Below are 16,527 nucleotides of genomic sequence, written 5' to 3' on the forward strand. Positions count from 1 at the left end.
AACCATGCCAGCTGAGTTCACAGTTTTCTCAATGATCTCATCCATTTTTGGGCATCCACTGTGATTTCAAGTTGACTTCTGCTTTGGCAACTGAGTTTGAGAAGCTAAATTCCCACTCAAACTTACACAAAAATACAAGGTACTAAAAAATTCTGCCCTATCGTTGCTTTTGTTATGAAGTTCTTGACCTTGCTGGTCAAGAATAAAATATCAAAGAAGAATTAAAAATATTTTTTATGTATTTCACCATCATTGCGTAGCAGAAGTATGTCTTTCACATCAGTACTATATTTAAACAAAGTAATTAAATTAAACTTTCACGTTGTTGACTTCTTGTTCCTTATTTTTTGTACAATAAGTTAGCTTCATGAAGTTGAATGATTAGTTAAATGTCGAATCACCTCCATAATTAAATGCAAAGTGGGATCAAAATGCCTGATTGTTTTTTGTTTCATGACCAATAAATGTGCTGCAATTTGATAAGAACATCCAGAAAGATTGAACAGCATATTCATGTGGTAGTGGTACACATATCTTTCAAAGAGATCCTAAAAAAGTATTGATGTTTATCGAAGGGAGCGTTCGGGATTTTGTTGGTTGCTGCTGAATTGATAAAATATTCATATTCCTGGCTTTGATTTCCCTTTCAGAAGTCATTCATGCAGGACCATTATGCTACTGCTGCATAAAATGCCTTAGGCTGCTGGGACCTATTGATCCCAAAGTAGAAAGCTTGTTTCTAAGATTCCTGGATACAGTTCTGAGGCTATCCCACTATAGACATACAAGATATATGTATATAAACAAATTTATAATTCATACTGCTGGATGAAGATAACAAAAGTTACCCTTTACAAGCTATATCATTTTATCAATATTTCTTCATATAACCATACTATGCAAACTGGCCTTTCAATTTTTATATCAGGTGCTTCCGCGAAGGGTGTTTGAACCTCGACATTCTCTTTGCCCGACTTGCCTCCTGGGCTGAATGGGTCCCAGGTAAAGGAGATTTGCAGGCATTGGGCACAGCAGTGCCTTTGTAAGCATTGCACACATAGGTTGTAAAATTTCCATAGTCCTGCATCAGAAATTTTGTAGTTGTTGCTGTTGTTGTTGAGGGAGAGAAAGAACCAACGATTACAAAATTACCTCTCTAATTGGTTGATTATTCACCACCACCCATGGCACAAATGTGCCTGGTGGAATAAGATGAGCAGTCTCATTTCCATATTGAAGTGCAAACTGCTTGTCAATAAATTCAGCATTAGACTAATTCTTTAGCGAATGAAACAACACAAAATTATGAATCAGCAAGTGTTTTTATTACTGGCCTGTGTTCCATTTCCACTATTATAGCAATCCAAGACAGGTTTCGGAGGTAATCCCAATGTGTCGAAACAAGTACTCCAGTCCTTGTGCCTTCCCTCAATGGCTAAAAACTCAATGCAGTAAATAAAACCATAGTATTTGTTCTGCAACATCAAAATCTAAGTAAGATTAAATGGAAATTATATCTACCAGCTATAAGTTCCAGCAGCATATTCCATCAACATTACTGTAGTAACATTAACTAGTTATCCAACTCTAGGATTCAAGGAAATTATGAAAGAGAAAGCTAGCTCTACCAAATTATCATTCCACACGTTGATGGCACAAGCTTCAACTGTATTTAACATGCATTCTTCTGGGCCATGCTGCAAAATTCGATGAAAGATACAGGTCATAATGTTGAAAACAAACAGATTGCAAGGTAATCCAGAACTTAGATTGATGATTGTGGCATGCCATGCTCATTATCACCATGCATATGTATGTCAGTTCATGAGAAAGTTTAATGGACCACAACAATTACAACAGTAACATAACCCTTCACTTTCTTTCTTTATTGAAAAAAGAACAAGGTAAAAATTCTAAAAATTGGAATGGGGGAAAGGAGATAGTGGGTCCATGGTGAATAAACGTAATAATTATATTGTTTAATATGTCTGGAAACACCTAAAAATAAAGCACATTTTCCTGTACTCTCCTCAATTTGGGAGCTCTCAAGTCTCAACTTGGCCTCTTCAGGCCAGAATGTAGATCATCTGCTAAAAGTTATCAGATTTTTTTAATAAAACAAAAGTAACCAAAAAAAAAAAAAAAAAATGAAAAGAAAAAAGAAGAGAAAATGTTAATCATAAAGTTTCTAAATGTTTTTTCCGTTACTGTCAGATTTGTGAGCTATCAAAAGCATGATCAAGGTTTGTTCCTCCTAACTTCTTGGGAGATTAAACTGAAGCTGCAACAGTACTGACAGGTGAAAAAAGTTTAACAAAACGACATTGTAAGAGAGAGCAATGTCTTGCTTCATTTCCATGCTACCTTGAAATCAAAAGTATGCAAAGGAAATTAAATCCAAACAAAGAGGGTGAAGATGAAAATGTGACCTTACAAACAATGGTCTTGCCAGAATTGTTGGTGTAAGCATTACCCCACGGGACCATCCTGAGGTTGATGATGGAGATGAGATCATTGTCAAATACAGTTGCGAGATTCTGAACGATAAAATTTGAACAATTTGGATTCAAGGTTTCATAATAAAGTGAGAGATTAACTTTTTGAGGATTGCCAAAGGGTAAAGCCTTAACATCAATGTTAGAGCAAGAAGAAGCAACATGAGATGGAAACATAAGCAAGAAGAAGAGCCAAGTGATAGTAGTTGGGAAGACTAATTTGCAAAAAGCCATTTTTTAGAGCATAGACAAAGAGCAATTCATAGTATGTTTATAAATGAATATATAGCTGGAGAAACTATTCACTGGTCTGTATTTTGAATGTTGTAATCTGACAACAATGCCCTCTTTTTCAAATTGTAATTCCATAGTGATTGACAGTGACTATCATGCCAAGCTGTTCTGTGATCATTTCTTGATTTATTTTCATACTATTTGGAATAGTTTCTTGTCCTTATAAAATATATAATCAGAATGCCCGGAAAGCATTAGGAATAATACTGAAGGTTTTTAGGCAGGAGAATCCTAAGGAAAAGCACTGCTATTAAGTTGGCAAACGCTGAAAAAACTGCATACGGGAATTGTATCACTTCATTGAACAATAATGCAAATAATATACACGGTTTTGCACTGCTGTTACACCTACTCTGCAGCAGATTTACAATCAAAATAAATCAGCCATACTTTGCTAACTACTACAGACATATCACATTACTAAGCACCTAACCAGCTGATTTACAGCTGAATTCACCTAAATTAACACTACATTGATTAAAAGATTCAGCTCCAAAGAGTTAAAGCAGAACCAAAATACTACAGCAGAAATTTAAAGTTTGCCGCCAACCTTGCAGCATCAGATTCCAAAAATTGACATCTTAGATGCAGTTTCCAGCATAATATCAGCTTGATCAACAAATACTTTACTTCATAATTTAAAGGGATATTAAATGAGATTTGTGGTGGATGATGATTTTGGTGCATTCCAAGTCTATTCTCCATAATTTCCTGTGTGTTTCTGTAATTAGAATGTTGGGTTGGCCCTGATAGTTACTCTCTATGACAGTTCATATCAAAGTAGAAATCATCAACTTGTTACAATTCACACGATATTGGTCAAATTACTATATAAGTTTCCTCACTCAAGAAGATGATTTTCCGCAAATTTAACTTGTACTGCACCCTTCTCCTGTAATTGATTTTGGTCATATCATAATTTCAATCCTTCCTGAATTGGTTGCAGCAAGAGTTGGTTAGTGCATTAGATTCCTTTTACACTGCATTTAAGTGCTCAGCGACTCCTTAATAACTAGACCACCTGTTCCACAGTATTGTGAATATTTCAACAAATCTGAAGCTTAGGTGGGAATTAAATATGGAATGGAGAGAAAGTCTAAATTTTGCAATAATATTTGATTGTGTCCTGGTTTGCTTAAAAACTTATTACAATATCTAATATTTCTAACTAGTTAATTACTGCACCTGTCCTGAATTAAGCTGCTTCATTCTTGGAATCGTACTGAAAAATCCTCCGTCGGATAGATGACTTATGAATGGAGCCTAGAACAATTGTGAGGACATGCAGTGAGGATTTTATTTTTTATTTTTTTTATTATTGTTTTGTTTTCTGATGTAGATGGTAATAATAGATCAGTAGCAACCTTCATCAGCCCGCAGGGCTGTGATAATATAGCCCCTCTGGAAATCTTAAGGAGCTAAATGGAGCAAGAATAAATAATTCTACAAGATTTTCCCTGAACACAAAACTCAATGAATCAAGCTATAATACTCAAAACATTATCAGGCTGCACATTGCAGGAAAAACATAATATTCATTTACAGGAACAGCTAGACTCAGAATGTGGATCAACTATCAAGATGCAATTCTAGCCAAATCAGTTTCTTCATTCCATCGCAAAGCAAGCCAATCTGAACACTATAATTCATCAGTCCTTTATTCAATTTACACTAGTTGACCAGCAATGATAAAATCTAAGCTCTTCATACAATGAGTCTATGAAGAAATCATTGTTCTTGAAATTTCTTTTCTTCGAGACTGCGTTTTACGATGCCTAGCTTTTCACCTCACCTGCATAGCACACTGAGCTAGTGGTATCTGCTTTCTCCAATACACTGGTCCTTAGTGGAAATGATCTACAGGCCTCCGGTACTTGAGTGCCTTTATAAGCTCTGCAGAGGTAGCTTACAAAATTCATGTAGTCCTGCACCCACAAGAAGATTTTTGAGATATGAAGCTAGTAAGAGCGATGTGAGAGAGCTCAAACACCAGAGACTAACCTCTTGAAGTGATTGATCATTCACAACCACCCATGGCACAAATCTATGTGGTGGATTAAGCTGAGCAGTTTCAGTAGCATATTTCTGTTCCAGCTGCACATTGTAATGCAATTACTCTCAGAAGTAGCTGATAATGCCAGTAGAGATTAACAAATAAAAGATGGAACTTCCAGTCCCAGATCAAAATTTTCATAAACTTTAAACTAACCAGTTTTCCATTTCCATTTCTGTAACAATCGATGGGCACATTACCCAACCTTGTTATCTTAAAACAATCCATCCATTCAGCCTGCCTTTTCTCCAACAAGAGGCGCTCAACACAGTGGATAAAACTGAAATGCTGGACCTGCATTGAAATTTTATCGATAATGTGTGTCACGGGGAATTCCCATAATTGCTTTCCAATTTGGACCTTAAGTTTAGCTTTTTCTTTGGTAGTGCAAAGAATCTCTTTACAAGGTGCTATAATTGATAGCTGAAAACCAGCTTTCATTATAATAAGTCAAACTTAATTTTGTCACAATTAAACTTACGTTACCATCCAAAACGAAAATTAGAGAAAAAAATTTAAAATATTTGATTTTTGAATGTTGTTTGGATATTTTTGGGAGCTGAAGAGGCTTACCACATCAGGATAGATGGATATTGTGCAGGCTTCAATGGTGTTTAGCAAGCATTCCCCTGGACCATGCTGCAAAAACATTTTCAAATGAAATGATTCAACTTAACAGAATCAATAGAAAACCATCAGCCGGAAAATGCTTCAAGATTTTGTGACACTGCTCAAAAAATTACTAAAACTATGTCGATTAACCATCCTGTTTTTAACATTAAGGGGCAAAAGAAAATAGTTAACTGGATAGATGAAGATAAAAATGTGACCTGACACATAACAGTGCCATCAGGTTGTATGAAAGCATTGCCCCATGGGATCAAACGAAGATTAACTATAGAAATAATGCCATTCTGAAACAGCTTCACCAGATGGTTTACAATGAAGTCTGCACAATATGGGCACAGAGTTTCATAGTAAACAGACAGAGTCACATTTTGACCACAGGACGGAGAGACCAATAGCAGCAGAACAGAAGCAATAAGCAAGAATATGAACTGCTTTTTAGAAGCCATTGGTGAGTTCAAAGGACATGCTATGAAGCAACTGTGTGTTTATGATACTCATGTTCTTTGTTTTTGCTCTGGAGTTGCTCTCAAAGCATTGAAAGTAACTAATTGATACACTTTTTCACTTTTGCTTTTTCAGCTTCTTTTTCTCTTTATCTTCTGCACACAAACATGAAAATTACAAATGGATAAATGATTATATTAGCAATAATATTTAGAAAGCATGTTTGAAAAGCAGAAAAAAGAACTCTTCATGACTGCATTTAGTGTTTTTGGTACTTTATAAAACATGTAATCAAACAGACATTATTCCTCTACTCTGGTGCCTTGATTAAGAACAAGGGCAAGTGTGTAGGACCAACACCAGATAAAGAACATCAATAATGGACTTATTTTTTTTTTTTTTAGACTGGTTTGTGATAAGGCTGGCTAAAGATCTTCAGGGTCCTACATGATTTGATTAATTACACCTTACACTTGATCTTCCAAAACAATTGCTTTCGGTGGTTTCTACTTTCTATATTTCCTGTGTCTTCATGTTTACTATTAGAGGTGTTAAAAAAAAATGCAGAAACCAAACTGGTAACTAAATTGGTTCAGTCTCGGTTTAAAGAAATACAAAAATTAATTTTTCGATTCGGTTATCGGTTTACGAGAATATGGGAATCGGTTTACTATAAAAATATTACATTAAAATATAAAATAAAAAAATCTGGTTTATTATAAAAATATTAAATTAAAAAATATATTAACTAATGGGTTAACCGGTTTGTGAACCAATGTTCTTGTTAACTGGTTTGGTTTCGATTTAGGAAAATTCTTGAACCAAAAACCCGATTCTATTAACCGATTTTGAATACCCTGTTAAATATCTCTTCCATCACTCAATTAGCAAAGTGCTTTTAGTAGAAACCGGCTTTGTTGGGCCTAATAGAGAAAGTTAACGAGCCGTAACGGGCCCAAATTTGGCCCAACACACTCTCAGTCTCACCCACACACTCTATCATCATCTTCAGAGATCTCCCTCCTTCCTCCATTTTCAACATTTCTTTCAGTCTCTTTCCTACTCTAAACCAAACCCTAAACCCTAATCTTCATTCTTCAATGGCTTCAATCAACTTTAACCCCTTCGAAAACTGGTTCAATAAACCCTCAAACCCTCTCTCACCCATCAATCTCCACTCATTCACCCAGCCTTTCTCATTCTTCTCCAACAAGAAACCCACCACTCCAAATTTTGCTTCAATTTCATCAAACTTCTTCAAATCAAAGTCCCCAAAACCCCAACCCGACTCGGAACCGGAAAAGCCCGGATTCTACAAGCAATTGATGGAGCAATACTTCTGGGAATGCGAGAACCTCCCCGATTACCGCCACACTCCAGAAGTTGAAAAAATCCTGAGCGAAGACCCGATTTTTGAGAAAAAGGAGAACCCGACCGAAGAAGAAATTAAAGAAAACGAGGAGTGGTGGAATGCGTTTCGGACCAGCCCGTTAGTCCAATTTTTAAGCCGAGCCGAGGAGATAAGGGATCATATTAATGAAATGGAGCTCAAAGCGAATGATACTCCGTATAGAAGAGAGGACAAGAAGCTGTGGCAAGCTCTCCCGCATGTAATCGGATTGGACGGCCGGCCGATGCCGAGAAAGGCGATAAAAACGAGAGAAGAGAGTGATAATAAGTTTTGGGATTTTATGAAGCAGTTCTTATTTGGACTTTGGGGTTTCAGACAACGGCCCTATCCGCCGGGCCGGCCCGTCGATGTTGCTCAGGCAATTGGATACAAGCGGCTGGAGAAGCGTTACTATGACTGTAAGTTTACTAACTCGTGTTAGTTTTATTTATTTATGTTAATTTTTTACTGAATATTGTTAGTTATTGTTGGTTGATATAGTTATAATGAGAAGTGGAGGCTGGTACTATAAGGATCGGTTGGGGCGGACGAGGGGGCCGCTAGAGCTGATAACGCTTAAGACTGCTTGGGGTGGCGGGATTATTGATAAGGATACTTTCATATGGGGCGAGGACATGGATGAATGGGCGCCAATTCACATGGTTTATGGCTTGGAAAAGGCCATTGCTACTTGGGAAGGTTTGTTGGATTTATTTATAAAGATGTTTGCTGTGAACCTTATAGCATTAATGTACTGATGAGAGTGTTTTTTTTATGGATGATTTAACTTAAAATCTTATGATGAAAGCAATCATTCAACTTTCAAAAAATATTACATGAGTTATTTCTTTAATGATCTCAAGCCCACATTGTTTAAAGTTATGCTACTCACTGCCTAAAGTTTTTTTATCCATTCCCTCGTTTGCAAAATGAGAGGTTAAGATAAAAGAGAAATTATTTTAGGAAGGATGATTTCTTCTTTTCTCGAAGCATTTTTGTGGATAGATTTATAATTTGTTATATTTGCTATACCTTCTATTTTGTGCAGAGGGCTTTAATGATATGCAGCTTTTTTCTTTCCTCTATTTTAAGTTGATTGTATTTTTAGTGGTTTGGTAAAAACATAATTTTTTTACTTTTAATTGATTCTTAGCTTGTGGTTGGGTGTTCTTCAGTTAGGCTTGGTGCTGCAGCTACAGCTTTCCTTCACAAACTCCAAAAAGGTATGGCTCCTTGGGTTCCTCTTAAGGGACGGGAAAAGAAAACCTATAAACAGCTCCAAGAAGAAGCTTTGGAGAACCGGAGACGTGATTTAGCAGTGCTGAAAGCTAATGATGGTGTTTGGCCAGGAGTTAGAATTCCTAGTTATGCGCTTTTTCTTTGGGCTAGTGGCTCTGAACTAACTACAATATTGGAATCTGACCACATGCCAAACAAATTCATTCCAAAAGATCTCAGGTATTGCTGAACTTTTCTATTTCTCTTTGTCGCAATTGCCGTTAATGATTATCATTCTGCTTATTGGTAAAGAAATGCAGTATTGATGCAGCTGAATAGTCTCTCAAGTTGTATCTAAAACAACTTTGCAAATATGATATACAAACTTAATCACTGAGCTAATTTAGTTGCTTGTGTGAGATAGGATCCAATTGTCAAAAATTATCCCCGGTTTAAGGCCATGGGAGGTTCTAAGCATTGAGCAAGCCATGGATCAGATCACATATAATGGAGAGTGGTACCGTGAACCACTTGGTTGCTTCACAACAGGCCCTCCTTACATCAAAAATTGGAATGAAGATGCTATGGTACAGTTTTTGCTTCTTCCAGTTTTGTTTCAAGTGTTTAATTGTTTTAGCTTGGCACTTAGTTCACTTGCAAATTCTATGGAGGTCTTTGCAATGTCTACACATTTTTTTCCTAAACCTCTTAGGACGTCTTTGTAGATCCCTGCAAATTCAAGTGCACTGTAATTATGAGCCTGGTTGATGCATGTGCCTTATATGACCTTACTGTGTTTTGTGCTTGCAGGAATTGCTTCAGGCATACCATGAACTCAGCACCCTAGTTTATGAAAAATTGTGTCAGACAATTCCTGGTTTCCGTACTGTGATGGAGAAAGTTGAGGTTGATGCTGAAGCAAGAGAGGCCAGAAGACAGAAGTTGAGGGAAGCAAAGAGGAAACCCTTTGGCCAGGATGATCCTTAGACTCACTATAATATCAAAGTTTTGCAAGCTTGACCGGTAGTTGCTCATTGCCACAACTCAAATGCAGTCTTGCTTCCCGGCGACTTTTGCTGGGATTACCTATCATCTTTCTTCTAAAACCAATGATGATTTAGATTTAGATTTTCTTCCAGATATAGTGATAAATCTAATCTGTAGCCGTGACCACTTCTGAAACTGAGAGCAGAAGCATTTGTATATCATATTGAACTCTTCTCAATGCTGAGAAATATAATTTAGTATTCAACAAAAACGAATGTAGCCATATATTTGGTTTGTTGTGTGTGAGCATTGATGTCATGTGATAGTTTAGAAACTTTGAATGGAGAAATGAGTTGTTTTTTTTTTCATTGCAAATAGAAAGCAACAGAAATTATTGTTCCCAGTTCCCTGTTCTTACTCTTTAACTCTTGAATTGAAGTGGGCATTATTCCTCAATTGAACATGTTACCATAGCTAAACCAGGACTTCACAAAGTTTCTGAAAAAACCAACCGCATATATAAATACGTCTCTTGATTAACTGGTTGTATAAAAACGGATTCATGAAAGACTTTTGCCATGCCATATATGTATATTTTTCTTTGATATGGCACCTGTTTATGTGTATTTGGGGGCTTCAACAATTGCTGACAAAGCGTATTGAATGGTATTTAGTTTAGTAAATAAGTGTTGCTTAAAAAGAAAAAACAGCTCCTCAGCTGTTAGAAAACTGTGGATTCTTATTGTTAAGAGAAACAAAACGGATAGGATTATTCCCACGGAAACGTTTTCTTTTCTACCGACCTAATTTCGAGATCATAGTATACATCCTAGATCGGTCAGGGTGAGACACGTGTCCTGCCTGCAATGGTAGATCTTACTTTGATAGACAACAACTAGGGAATACGTGTAATAAACCTATAGCTTCCTATTAAACAACCCTTTGAACACAGACGTTTGTCCCACTGGCTATTATAAATAATTCAACCCATTGACTAAACAAAATCCAACCGAAAAAATATGGAAGATAGTGTTCCACTTCCAGGAGGTGAAAGCTTATTGCATCCAGAAAATCCCAGTTCAATAGCTGAGATCAAAGAAGCTGAAGAGATTGACAACAACAAAAACGAAGCTAAAGGAGGAGGAGAGAAGCCAAGTGGGTTCATAAACAATCTAATCTCAAACTTGGTCACTGCTGACGAAGATGATGAGCAGAGAGAAACAGTGGCTGAAGGAAAAGGTGAAGAGAAAGGAGGTGGGCTATTAGACCATCTTCTTTCTAACTTGGTCTCTCCTTTGAGCCCCAAAGCAGGAGATATCGGTCAAGAAAAAGGTACTCAACCTTTCAAAATCAATGGAAACGAAGATCAGTCTGGATCAGAGGAACGTGTAGCCAGTAGTCCAAGTAGTGGAGGGCTCATCAAGAACGTTATCTCAAATTTCTTTCACCACCCAACTGAAGCTGATGAAGCAAAAGATCAAAACGAGAAGAACAGCGAAGAAGAAATAGTGAAAATTGCAGAAGAAAATCATCACAAAAAACTAAAGACAGAAGAGAGTGGTGGAGTAAGCATCATTGATAACATTGTCTCTCACTTGCCAACATCTCTTCGAGGTAAAATATGACACAAATCAATCTTCTTATTACTTCTTTCAGATTAATATATTTTCATTTAGATTTCATATTATTTTTGCGTTTCTTTATGTTTATATATATGAACAGAAGATGTGGCACCAACAGCTGATGAAGCCGCCATTCTAATTCATTCAATCATCCACGATTAGAAGAATCAAGACTGATTAGTTTAGGGTTCTTGATTGATTTGGTCTGCCAGACTTCTGAAACCTATTGTATTTCGTTGTGTTTTTTTTATGTGATTCGGTGGTCAACGTTGTTTTCAATAGGTTAAGCTGTGAATTGAGCTTGTGTTTGGTAACTTTTGATTCTTGTTATTAATTTGTTGTAATGTAAAGATTTCATTATATGAGCTATGAAGTTGTATGTTCAGCTTCAACAGAAGTAATGGGTTCTATGAATTTGGTTTTTCAAGTTCGGCAACCTATGACTACCCCTAAGTAGGGGTGTAAATGGTGTTCAAAAGAACCAGTTGGAATCGGAATCGGAGGGTATCTAGGGTTTGATTCCAGTTCCTACCCAGAACCGATCATCAATGGGTAGGTTTCGATTCCAAATTTTTGGAACAGTTACTGTGGGGTTTCAGTTCCGGTTCCTACAGTTAGGAACCAGGCACCAAGACTAATATTAAAAAAAAATAAAGATTAAGGGGGTTAATAAAAACTTTTGTAGAAAAAGTAATGTGAATACATTTATATTTATATTTATATTTCATAACATTTAAAGTAAGTTGGTTTGACTTTTGAGAATCTACCTTTACAAAGTAATGGAGTTTGTAATTTTAAATTTTATTTTTGTTAACAAGTGCCAGGTGGGGGGTATTTGTAAGTTTTTAAGAGTTTTTTGCTATTTTAAAAACTTTTGGGGGGTCATTGTAATTTTACAAGGTACCCAGAATCGGAACCGAAACCATTATTACAGGTTTCGATTCTGGGTACCTAGGAACCGGAACCGTCGGTTCTAGTTCTGGTTCCAAATTTCTAAGAACCGTCGGTTTTGATTCCTTTAAAAAATATAGGGTACCCAGAACCGAACACTCTTACCCCTAAGTGGCGGGACGAAGTGATAGACACTTTTAGATATATTACTCAAAAAATCTTGAATTCGATTCATTTCAGTTAATAATAAAGTTTCGAAAGATTAGTTAAGGTGTTGAATTAACCTTAACCATATCAATAAATTATGACGGTGTAAAGGGTAACATGATATATAGATTCATATAAATATAAAGGCAATCGAGCAATTTCATGAATTACATCATTAGCTTCATGAGGAACATAAAAAAAAGACGAGTTTTGTGTTGTAGACGACAAATCAACGAACATCATCAATAATTATACCAACTTTCGATCTAGGGTTTGTATCACTTTGTAACATCTAAACCACTCCTAAAGCATCAAACTCCAACTTGATCAAAAAAAAATTATAAAAGTATAATTCTAAAGCCAAAAGAATACTATCATAACAAGCCTTACTTGTAATGCCTGCACTGCCATTACTTGACCTAAATGCACTCCACCATTTTTTACCATGTTGTAGATTATTCCTATTAGTCCATAATCTCCAACAAAGCGATAAACAGTTCAAACTCAACCACCGTTAGATGACCCAACGTTTAATTAGGATTCTTGAGTATATGCTAATAGAGGTAATCATTAAGAGGGTTTATCTGACTGTCAATTTCAGGATCCTGATAGATTAGTTGAGGTGCATGTAAACTGGCTCGAGTACCCCGATGAAAAAAAAAAAAAAAAAAAAACAGATCATCCTCGCTCTTTGACAAAGTCTTGGAAAGGTGTAAAAGCATAGAGCCGAAATCATCTGCAACAAGAAAGTAGAAATGATCCCAAAACCCAAGCAAACGCCATACAGCCCAAGCCAGACGACAGTGCCACAAAATATGGGCTTACGAAACCCTAACCAAATTTTTATAGGCAGCGGAAAAATCATGGGCCTTGCCAGTAATTTTCTATAATGGACCCGTTTAAAGCCCACATTACAACCCTACCCGACCCGGTTAATGTAAAATAAAAATAAAAACCCTAAAGTACCCCCAGGTGATTATAAAAAGAGAAAGTAGGGTTTAGGCACCTTCTCACACCTCACACAAAGCCAGAGAACCAGCAGCCGCAGCAAGGCCGCAGCTTCAACTTTCTCAGAAAAATGGTTAGCCTAATCCTTCGCTTTGACTAACTCTTATGCTTTCACTTATACATTCTCATCTTTTGTTGGTCAGTTCATTAAACGATTCGTGTTTGTGTGACTTTGATTGGTTTGAGAAACGCATGAGAGTTTATATGTTCATGAAAAATCTTTGAACACGCCGATATTTGTATGTTGGTTATGTTAGATTAGTTTTTAGGGATTAGGTTTTAGGGCTGTTTGATAATCTGTATGTTTTGAGGGATCTTAGTGAAGCTTCTTATCTGTGGAACATTTGATATGATTATGTTTAAGTTTAATGGAAAATTGCATCGATTCTTTAAAACTATGTCGTTTAGAAGGACAATACACAAACTCAATTACTGTTCTTGCGAGTGTTGGAGAGTTTTAGTTGAGAAGTATGAACATTTTGATGGTGGGATCTAGCCTAATGTTTGCACGGAAGCACTTATGTTTCTTTTGCAAACTTGCAATTTAAAAAATAAACAAGCTATTTCAAGAAGTGGACCGTTTCCATTGGGATAATTGCTAGGTATGGATAGATAGTTCATTGTTCTTGTAGTGATCTGCTCATATTATTATGAGAATGTGAACTGAAATATTTCAAACCGACTTCACCTTTCTGATGTGGCCTTCTGCCTGTTTTGTTATGTATCAATAGTTTTGTTATTGTATGTGACTATCATAGAGCAGGATGTTCAATATTTCTATAGTATACTTTTTTTTTGTGCTGAAACTCGTGTTTTTCTTGTACAGGCTAGAGGATTGAAGAAACACTTGAAGAGGCTCAATGCCCCCAAGCATTGGATGCTTGACAAGCTCGGTGGTGCATTCGTATGTTTCTTATCTTAATTCATTTGCTTTTTTCTGTATAGTTTGCACTCTATGGTTTATTTACCTGAATTCTTGTGTTGCTTGATATTGCTACTTTTGTTGAGTCTTTGTAATTGTCTGGTGTCCAGGCACCCAAGCCATCATCTGGACCCCACAAGTCCAGGGAATGCTTGCCATTGATCCTCATCCTGCGAAACAGGTTGAAGTATGCTTTGACATACCGTGAAGTTATTGCTATCCTCATGCAACGACATGTTCTTGTTGATGGCAAGGTTAGGACAGATAAGACCTACCCTGCTGGATTCATGGGTATGTGCACTTCATCTTTGTAGCTTAAAGATACATATTATTGGTTAAAATGAATGTTCTGTATTCCTGTTGTAGAACTCTTCAAGATAAATAGTGGAACTGTAGTTTCTAGTATTTGCATGGCCTTTTCTTGGTGGTGTTGTTTGTTATAAGTACAAAGACTTTAACTTCCTTTTTCTCTCAATCTTTAACAGATGTAGTGTCTATTCCCAAGACAAATGAGAACTTCCGACTCCTTTATGACACCAAGGGTCGCTTTCGTCTTCACTCCCTCAGGGATGATGAGGCTAAAGTAAGTTTATCATGTCTGTGTATTGATTATGCTTTGCTAATATTTCATATTTATTTATACATCTTCGGAATGAAAGCATGTAGACTGGTGATTATCAATCGATTCACCATGCATTTAGTGTGGTCTACCCTGGTTATTCGCTGTACTTGCTATGTGTATGTAGCTGTATGTTCTTTGCAGTACAGGAAAAGTTAAATGTTAACTTCTTGAGAATCTCATGCAATTCCTGTGTGCCTTGTGTTATTGCAGTTCAAGCTTTGCAAAGTCAAATCTGTTCAATTTGGACAGAAAGGTATCCCATACCTTAATACCTATGATGGACGTACCATCCGCTACCCTGACCCAATCATCAAGGCTAACGACACCATCAAGCTTGACCTAGAGACCCAAAAGATCACAGACTTTATCAAGTTTGATGTTGGGAATGTTGTCATGGTTACTGGAGGAAGGAACAGAGGTCGTGTTGGTGTAATCAAGAACAGGGAGAAGCATAAGGGCAGCTTTGAGACCATCCATGTTCAAGATGCCACCGGTCATGAGTTTGCAACTCGTCTTGGCAATGTGTTTACCATAGGTAAGGGAACAAAGCCATGGGTATCGCTTCCCAAGGGCAAGGGTATCAAGTTGTCTATCATTGAGGAGGCTAGGAAGAGGCAGGCTGCCCAAACTGCTGCTTAAGTTCTATGATACAATTTTCTGCTCTAGTTATTACCATTTGATGAGTGCTGGCTGCTACTGTTTTCTTTAGTCAAGGTAGGATTGAAGCTAAAAAAATGGATCTTTGTTTTTATTTATCAGCACAATTTTGAACTGTTGTTTATTTACATTAGTTACTGTTTGGTGGATATTATTTTCGTATGACTTAATCTTTTATCTAAGTACTTGTATGAATCTTTTAAATCATTTTTGGTAATGACTTTTGAGTTATCCGCTGTACCGTCTGTCTCTGTGGGCTGGAAATATATGCAGCTTTAAGTCCAAATTTTAGGTTCACAGAGATGAAATCCATTGTTTTTATGGTCCAAACGGGAGATGTTACGCGTTATACCCTGAATTAGTATCGCCTAATCTTGTGTTTTTAAACCTTTTATTATGTATAAAACCATCTTTAACATCAATTTTTTAGGTTTACCCAAACAGCTGGACTCTTGTTTGGCTACAAAACCTAGAACTGGCCAAGTTAGATGTAATGTACTCCCAAATCAAATATATGGATGATAAGTTTTTCAATTTGGCAAATCCATTTTCACTTGAATTAACAGAGAAGTGTGTTATTTAGAGGTTTTTAATAGATTCAGTGAAGTTGCTTGTAGCTGGGTTAATAAACAGAGAAGATGTCAATAGACTGGCCGATGTTCTCATTGGTTAACTTTTCACCAGTCTCTGAGCTAACAAATACCAAGTATGATAAGTTCTTTAACAGAAGAAATGAAGCATTGAATATGGCTGTAGAGCTAGGAGACAGAGCCAGTTAACAAAAAAATTTACAAGATTTATTCGGTGATATATCATTATCAGGATCATTGTGGTGGTCCAAATAAATGAACCAAGGGGCGGTTAGATATTTTTCCCTTTTCATGTCTCTAGTAATTTCGAATCAATTCCCTTATCTTCTCCACCTAATATAGTTATTTTACGAAATGAAACTAACCACTGCAGAGAACTGAAAGTGCAATATCTGCATAACACACAACAGAACCAGCTAATAAAATCTTAGTGGGAAGAACTTAAGTTTGTAAAAATATGTTATGAAGAAGCAGTTGGAGAGTGGAGACTGAATACT

General features: G+C 36.6%; 5 protein-coding genes across 6 annotated transcripts; 3 read left to right on the forward strand and 2 right to left on the reverse strand.

The window, feature by feature from the left end:
* Positions 1 to 919: 919 nt before the first annotated feature.
* LOC116143485 (gamma-interferon-responsive lysosomal thiol protein-like) lies at positions 920 to 2,729 on the reverse strand. Its single transcript, XM_031428940.1, has 5 exons — positions 2,430 to 2,729; positions 1,629 to 1,697; positions 1,335 to 1,475; positions 1,153 to 1,245; positions 920 to 1,081 (listed from the first exon to the last, which is right to left on the reverse strand). Exons 1-5 carry the CDS (start codon positions 2,727 to 2,729, stop codon positions 920 to 922), a joined length of 765 nt encoding a protein of 254 aa, XP_031284800.1.
* A 1,564-nt stretch (positions 2,730 to 4,293) lies between these two features.
* On the reverse strand, positions 4,294 to 5,994 carry LOC116143627 (gamma-interferon-responsive lysosomal thiol protein-like). 2 transcript variants are annotated; one of them, XM_031429087.1, is made up of 5 exons: positions 5,673 to 5,994; positions 5,416 to 5,481; positions 4,999 to 5,130; positions 4,791 to 4,883; positions 4,294 to 4,714 (listed from the first exon to the last, which is right to left on the reverse strand). In XM_031429087.1, exons 1-5 carry the CDS (start codon positions 5,916 to 5,918, stop codon positions 4,565 to 4,567), a joined length of 687 nt encoding a protein of 228 aa, XP_031284947.1. In that variant the 5' UTR covers positions 5,919 to 5,994; the 3' UTR covers positions 4,294 to 4,564. The 2 variants fall into 2 exon arrangements, with proteins under 2 accessions (XP_031284947.1, XP_031284946.1); XM_031429086.1 differs by having other exon boundaries at positions 4,999 to 5,136.
* A 956-nt stretch (positions 5,995 to 6,950) lies between these two features.
* On the forward strand, positions 6,951 to 9,778 carry LOC116143621 (protein TIC 56, chloroplastic). The gene is made up of 5 exons (XM_031429082.1): positions 6,951 to 7,725; positions 7,808 to 8,005; positions 8,482 to 8,764; positions 8,949 to 9,111; positions 9,335 to 9,778. The coding sequence occupies exons 1-5, from the start codon at positions 7,017 to 7,019 to the stop codon at positions 9,509 to 9,511; spliced, it is 1,530 nt and encodes a 509-aa protein (XP_031284942.1). The 5' UTR covers positions 6,951 to 7,016; the 3' UTR covers positions 9,512 to 9,778.
* A 710-nt stretch (positions 9,779 to 10,488) lies between these two features.
* LOC116143611 lies at positions 10,489 to 11,506 on the forward strand. Its single transcript, XM_031429072.1, has 2 exons — positions 10,489 to 11,125; positions 11,234 to 11,506. The coding sequence occupies exons 1-2, from the start codon at positions 10,531 to 10,533 to the stop codon at positions 11,293 to 11,295; spliced, it is 657 nt and encodes a 218-aa protein (XP_031284932.1). The 5' UTR covers positions 10,489 to 10,530; the 3' UTR covers positions 11,296 to 11,506.
* A 1,710-nt stretch (positions 11,507 to 13,216) lies between these two features.
* LOC116143591 (40S ribosomal protein S4-3) lies at positions 13,217 to 15,622 on the forward strand. Its single transcript, XM_031429048.1, has 5 exons — positions 13,217 to 13,312; positions 14,066 to 14,143; positions 14,272 to 14,452; positions 14,647 to 14,744; positions 14,994 to 15,622. The coding sequence occupies exons 1-5, from the start codon at positions 13,310 to 13,312 to the stop codon at positions 15,420 to 15,422; spliced, it is 789 nt and encodes a 262-aa protein (XP_031284908.1). The 5' UTR covers positions 13,217 to 13,309; the 3' UTR covers positions 15,423 to 15,622.
* The last annotated feature ends 905 nt before the right edge of the window (positions 15,623 to 16,527 follow it).

This window comes from Pistacia vera, unplaced genomic scaffold (assembly GCF_008641045.1).
Source record: "Pistacia vera cultivar Batoury unplaced genomic scaffold, PisVer_v2 Contig430, whole genome shotgun sequence".
Classification (NCBI taxonomy): Eukaryota; Viridiplantae; Streptophyta; class Magnoliopsida; order Sapindales; family Anacardiaceae; genus Pistacia; species Pistacia vera.

What these genes read in the sequence shown, in the direction of transcription:
- LOC116143621 (XM_031429082.1), top strand. Translation starts at nt 7,017, where the DNA reads ATGGCTTCAATCAACTTTAACCCCTTCGAAAACTGGTTCAATAAACCC. An exon ending in GGAGAAGCGTTACTATGACT is followed by an intron (nt 7,726 to 7,807) that starts GTAAGTTTACTA and finishes TGGTTGATATAG; the next exon opens with TTATAATGAGAAGTGGAGGC. An exon ending in ATTGGAATGAAGATGCTATG is followed by an intron (nt 9,112 to 9,334) that starts GTACAGTTTTTG and finishes TTGTGCTTGCAG; the next exon opens with GAATTGCTTCAGGCATACCA.
- LOC116143485 (XM_031428940.1), bottom strand. Translation starts at nt 2,729, where the DNA reads ATGGCTTTTTGCAAATTAGTCTTCCCAACTACTATCACTTGGCTCTTC. An exon ending in GCAAGACCATTGTTTGTAAG is followed by an intron (nt 1,698 to 2,429) that starts GTCACATTTTCA and finishes CGAATTTTGCAG; the next exon opens with CATGGCCCAGAAGAATGCAT. An exon ending in ATAGTGGAAATGGAACACAG is followed by an intron (nt 1,246 to 1,334) that starts GCCAGTAATAAA and finishes ATTGACAAGCAG; the next exon opens with TTTGCACTTCAATATGGAAA.
- LOC116143627 (XM_031429086.1), bottom strand. Translation starts at nt 5,918, where the DNA reads ATGGCTTCTAAAAAGCAGTTCATATTCTTGCTTATTGCTTCTGTTCTG. An exon ending in TATCCATCTATCCTGATGTG is followed by an intron (nt 5,137 to 5,415) that starts GTAAGCCTCTTC and finishes ATTTCAATGCAG; the next exon opens with GTCCAGCATTTCAGTTTTAT. An exon ending in ATGATCAATCACTTCAAGAG is followed by an intron (nt 4,715 to 4,790) that starts GTTAGTCTCTGG and finishes TTGTGGGTGCAG; the next exon opens with GACTACATGAATTTTGTAAG.
- LOC116143591 (XM_031429048.1), top strand. An exon ending in ACAAGCTCGGTGGTGCATTC is followed by an intron (nt 14,144 to 14,271) that starts GTATGTTTCTTA and finishes TCTGGTGTCCAG; the next exon opens with GCACCCAAGCCATCATCTGG. An exon ending in TCAGGGATGATGAGGCTAAA is followed by an intron (nt 14,745 to 14,993) that starts GTAAGTTTATCA and finishes GTGTTATTGCAG; the next exon opens with TTCAAGCTTTGCAAAGTCAA.
- LOC116143611 (XM_031429072.1), top strand. Translation starts at nt 10,531, where the DNA reads ATGGAAGATAGTGTTCCACTTCCAGGAGGTGAAAGCTTATTGCATCCA. An exon ending in CTTGCCAACATCTCTTCGAG is followed by an intron (nt 11,126 to 11,233) that starts GTAAAATATGAC and finishes ATATATGAACAG; the next exon opens with AAGATGTGGCACCAACAGCT.